At 46.5% G+C, this 5,000-nt stretch overlaps 1 protein-coding gene across 3 annotated transcripts in view; it reads left to right on the forward strand.

Moving 5' to 3' along the window:
- The window catches only part of sdhaf3 (succinate dehydrogenase complex assembly factor 3), an 8,875-nt gene that overhangs the window by 2,230 nt on the left and 1,645 nt on the right, over nt 1–5,000 (forward strand). For all 3 annotated transcript variants that reach the window (XM_068575663.1, XM_068575662.1, XM_068575661.1), the window contains one exon: nt 3,830–5,000. This exon is cut by the window's right edge and continues 1,645 nt beyond it. In XM_068575663.1, the coding sequence (XP_068431764.1) occupies nt 3,830–4,024 (195 nt within the window). In that variant the 3' untranslated portion in view covers nt 4,025–5,000. The remainder of the gene's footprint in view (nt 1–3,829) is intronic.

Raw genomic sequence — 5,000 nt, forward strand, 5'->3', positions numbered from 1 at the left:
TTACAGACTTTTATAAAATAAAACATTGTTTCGTCTCCTAAATTCAAAACGTGTCTTTTCAGAATAGTTCTGAAAAGTTTTGGTGCAGGAATCATGAATAATGTGTTATCTGTCGTCTAAAAGTGGCCACATTGCGTCTCTGGAGGACGTGAAGCAGGTGTCCCTGTGACGTGACTGCATGGTGCAGTTAAAGAGCTGCTGTGTGAGCGTCCTCTCTGACGTCACCTGTCCGGTGTGATGCCACCACACCACCACACGGTGGCGGTGCAGCGCCAGTAACCACAAGGTGGCTGTGGGAGGTGTGAGGGTCCTGAACACTTCTGCTTGGGTCACACATTGACTTCACTCACGATGTAATTACTGTGCACCTGTCGCTGTTGGACCGAGTGTACTTTATGAGCCCGCCCCGTTATTACATGAATAAAATGCATTTCATACACCATCTGTCCTGTTACAGGAACAGAGACATGTTGAGCTGGAAGGTCATCGTTGTCGGTAGCTTGGTAGTAAGAGGCCCGTTTATTCAGACTGTTCCAGAGCTTGTAGCCGCAGTAGAATATCATGCAGTGATGGATTTACTGGATGCACAATGATTAGCTCGTATGGCTGATATTATTTTGAATAATGTTGACTTTAACACATGAACATGTTCTTGAATCAGCATCTTCTTCACCAGTATAGCAGTGGTATCGTCCAGTAGTGTCCATTGCAAAATGTCGTTCAAAGGGCGAGGTTCTTCCTGGAGGCGTGGCCATGTGTGAGAGGAGTAATGTACTGAATATCACTGGCTCTCCCTGTTGCATCACAGATGCAAAAAGCACTGACTTCTGGTCAAGAAGAACCTTCAAAGTCTTATTTTAAACCCCAAATAAGCATTTGCATTGCCTCATTGCGTGTGATTGCAGTGAGACCAGAGGCGGTGCAGACCAGCACACCGATACCTGCATGCGCTGGTGGGGCGTCGGCGTGTTTGCAATTCGTCCTCCAAGTTCCCAAAAATAACCACGAGCGTGCCAGCTCCTCTTTTATGTCACCACGGGGGGAGAGACAATGTTTTCCTGCACAATTACGCTCTGCCGGGGGATGACAATCACCCATCTGCAGCCAATTTATCTAATGAAGGAGATGGTGATTGCAGATGGATTCCTGAGAGGTCCTTTTGTCATTGCCATAGCTGCGAAGCCACCGGGGAGGAGGTAACTCTTTCTATCAGTACGTGTTGTTTTCAAACCCAGAGCCCATTTGCACTGCTCCCGTCAGGGGACGACTGGCTTCTTGTCATATTTACACATTTCCCTTTGGCTGCGTTTCAAATGGAAAACCTCTCTGGGCAAAAACTTAATTTGACTAAAAACCACTGCGAGGCATTCCAGTTGGAAATGTCCAGAGAAATAAAAAAGAGGAAGGTCGATGTGCCGCATCGTCGCCGCCGAAAACCGACAACAACAAAACGACAAAGTTGCTCGTGATGAATTGGCGAGAAAACCACCTGAGCCGGACCGACGGCTTTTATCACACAGACAAAACACTTCCCCTCCCTGATGCAGTCGCCTGGACCGCACCGGCTGGGTCCTGATCAGCTGATCGGGCTGTGTGAAGGTCTGGGATGAACCTCTGAACGTCTGTGGTGCCGTTATGTATTTATAAAGATGCGTAGAGAGATAACCCTCAGAAACTAGTTTGCAAATGATGTGAAAAGTGATTCCAGTTGACACTACATGTCCACAGTGTCATCATATATGGACCTTATATGAAATATCATCACCAAAGATCTGACATATTAAATGTGTCATAAATACATTCTACATGTCGGTAGTTGCATCAGATCAACGAGGGAAAGTTCGTCGATGGCGGAGGCCAGGGTGGACATTAGTTTTATTTCAAGTGAGATGCAAATAAAGTAATTACATTCATCAGGAATCCCCATCGGCTTCAGACCAAAACAAAGGTCTTCCTTTTGTGGGGTCCAATCACACGGCTCATTAGGAGAGAACACACACATCTAATGCCCACACGCCTCACACATAGACACCAAAATGGATCCGGTAATGAGAGTAACAGAGTCCCCTAAGAACACACACTCCTCTCCCTGACAACACACACTCCTCTCCCTGATAACACACACTCCTCTCCTGATAACACACACTCCTCTCCTGATAACACACACTCCTCTCCCTGATAACACACACTCCTCTCCTGATAACACACACTCCTCTCCTGATAACACACACTCCTCTCCTGATAACACACACTCCTCTCCTGATAACACACACTCCTCTCCTGATAACACACACTCCTCTTGACGGTCTCCTCCTCTCCGTCCATTCGGAGAGGAGAAGCTCCCTCAGATAAACACAGACGTTTGGAAACACTCGGCGTTTTAATCCATTAACCCAGAGGCATCATGGGACTTCTCTGCTACTAATAACTCTGCTCCGCTGGGCCAAACCAGCTTCCCCCGAAGAGACATTTTATTTTTAAAAAAAGGAAGTGAATGTGATTGTTTGTGTGTTTTTGAAGGATGTCAAACTGGTTTAGCTGTGAAGGCAGTTGGAAGACATTCACTGGCGATCCAGACGTAAGACAATGAAATTAAAGAACACTTTTCCTGTAACGGCGGTCGTCTCTGTTCCCGGTTGCAGTCATTTAAAAAGATAAATCAGCATTTGCATCCCTCCTGGATGTGTAAAGGCCACCGGACACGGCGCTGGAGGCTCGTTCCTGTGAAAAGCTGCTCGGCGCTGCATGCGGTGAGGAACCCATGAGGCTTTACGAGCGCTGCCTTTAGCCCCGCCTCCTCCTCATTCACATGAACGGGGACGAACTACATTATTCAAGTGTTCACCTCCACCAAAAATAAACTATCTGCTGAGCCCCAGATGTCTTTAAGCCCCCGCGGCGTCACGGGACAGACTCTGTGATCGCACCCGTTTGCTTCCCCTGGAGGCTTGTTATGCTTTTAGCTTAGCTTCAGCAGCTAGCGTAGCATAGATGTGCTAACATAATGCTGCGCCGACACTCAACCAACGCCAGTGACCGGCAGAGTGACACAACTGTAGAAATACTTTTGATGCTTTTTCTTTTTGAATTCACTCATATTCATATTCATTCAGAAACATATTTTTTTCTTCCCCATTCAAGGAGGACTAATTGTGATGGACTCGGTGAGGAGTAGAGATGTGCTGGAGGATGTATGATGTATGTCGGGGCTCATCAGTCTGAGTCAACAGTCACTCGCTTTGAGTCCAAAACATCTGTCTGGGAAAAGTAAAACGTCCATGAGAGATGGACCCTTCAAGAGCTGTGGTCTGGTTCCTTATTTAATTTTTTAAAGTTTTGGCTCTGACTATTTATTATTTCTTTTTTGTTTTCAAGATAAGGAATATGCTTGAATTTGAATCCACTCCCTCAGAAATGCTTGACCTTCTGACCTCACCTGGTGTTATGGATGGATAGGAACATTCAGGCGCTCCCTTGTGGCTGAAAGGGGAACTGCAGAAATGTATATTAGCCAATGGTGAAATTCTGCTAATTTATTTGACCACCCAAATTGCTGTAAAAATACTGTTTATTAATTAATTTCCACCTTCACCAAGCTAAGGGTCTGAGTGTTTTGGCTGCACAGTTTATTAGACTTATTATATGCGCTACGGTTGAAATATGTTCAATATAAAAAGCCCAAAATGCCCCCTGGTGAGGCACAGAGGTCGACTAAAACGCTCACCTCTTTGTTTGCGATGGTGATCGTTATGATATTTATGAATGAATCTGAACCAGGTGCTAAACCCGGCTGCTTCCTGTCTGCTCCCCCCCCCCCCCCCTCCCACAGAACTACAAGGACACCCTGCAGGCTCAGGTGCTGCAGGCGGCGGACGAGCGAAGCGGCGCCGTCCGGTTCGGGGCCGACCTGTCGGAGGGGAAGCTCGGCAGCTTCCAGGACGACCAGATAGGCCAGCTGTACGAACTCATGCTGGAGTCCACCAAGTCCAGCCGGCAGTTTGACATCCAGGAGGACAGCAAGTGACAAAAGTGACAAAACTACAGATTCATGTCGTTAATATATTACCTCTGAAATGGTGTTCAAGGGCCGAGTACCGCCACGTGCATTAAAAGTGTATGAATTGTATAGAAGTCTATGCTTCATGTGTTAAAGCTGCATTCTCCCTCCTGACCACCAGGGGGCGACTCCTCTGGTTGTATAGAAGTCTATGCTTCATGTGTTGATGCTGCATTCTCTCTCCTGACCACCAGGGGGCGACTCCTCTGGTTGTATAGAAGTCATTACCTTTATCTGAACATTTCATCCTTATTTTGTAATTTAGGAATAAAGATTCAGAAAGAGACATAGGACTATAGTTCATATTAATGTAGACGTTTCATGGAGACGCAAACGGACCAACGGGGGAGTTTGGTATTTGTGTCACGGTTCGATTCCCTTCTCTCAGTCACCGAGCGGGGCCAGTCCAATCTCATAATTAAATCAGCCATCTTTTCAGCTGTGAAAGGCCCGGCTGTAATTGATTGAGAGATAATAAGCGAGGTTGTTGCTTTCAGTAATTGTTTAACATGACCTCCCTCACTTCCACCTGCCACTTGGTAATAAGCAGAGCCATGCGTCACCGAGTGTGGACTTCAAGAGTGTGAGAGGGGGGGCTGGAAGGGATGAGACGTTTATGTACTCAACCTTTTAGAGTAAATTCTACTTGTCCGTGTAGCTTTAATGCAGCATATTCTTTACTCTTACTTCAGTGTGTGTGTTTTTTTTTTTTAGAGAAAACTCATGACATTTCTTCTACTGTGGATGCTTTGATATCTGCAAAGAGGCAGCCGGTCAGCTGGTCCCAGGTCTCTAGTTTGAAGTCTTCTTCAAGACAGCATGATGTTCATTTAGTGGTCAAGCAGGGGCCGCTTTAGGGGCGGGGCTACAAGGTGATTGACAGGTCGACACCAGAGTCGTATACGGCGTCTCCACGTCGCTCTTCCTCATTCCAAATATGGTC

Source organism: Clinocottus analis, unplaced genomic scaffold, assembly GCF_023055335.1.
Source record: "Clinocottus analis isolate CAN_PGR_092001 unplaced genomic scaffold, fCliAna1.0.p SCAF_14, whole genome shotgun sequence".
NCBI classification, from domain to species: Eukaryota; Metazoa; Chordata; class Actinopteri; order Perciformes; family Cottidae; genus Clinocottus; species Clinocottus analis.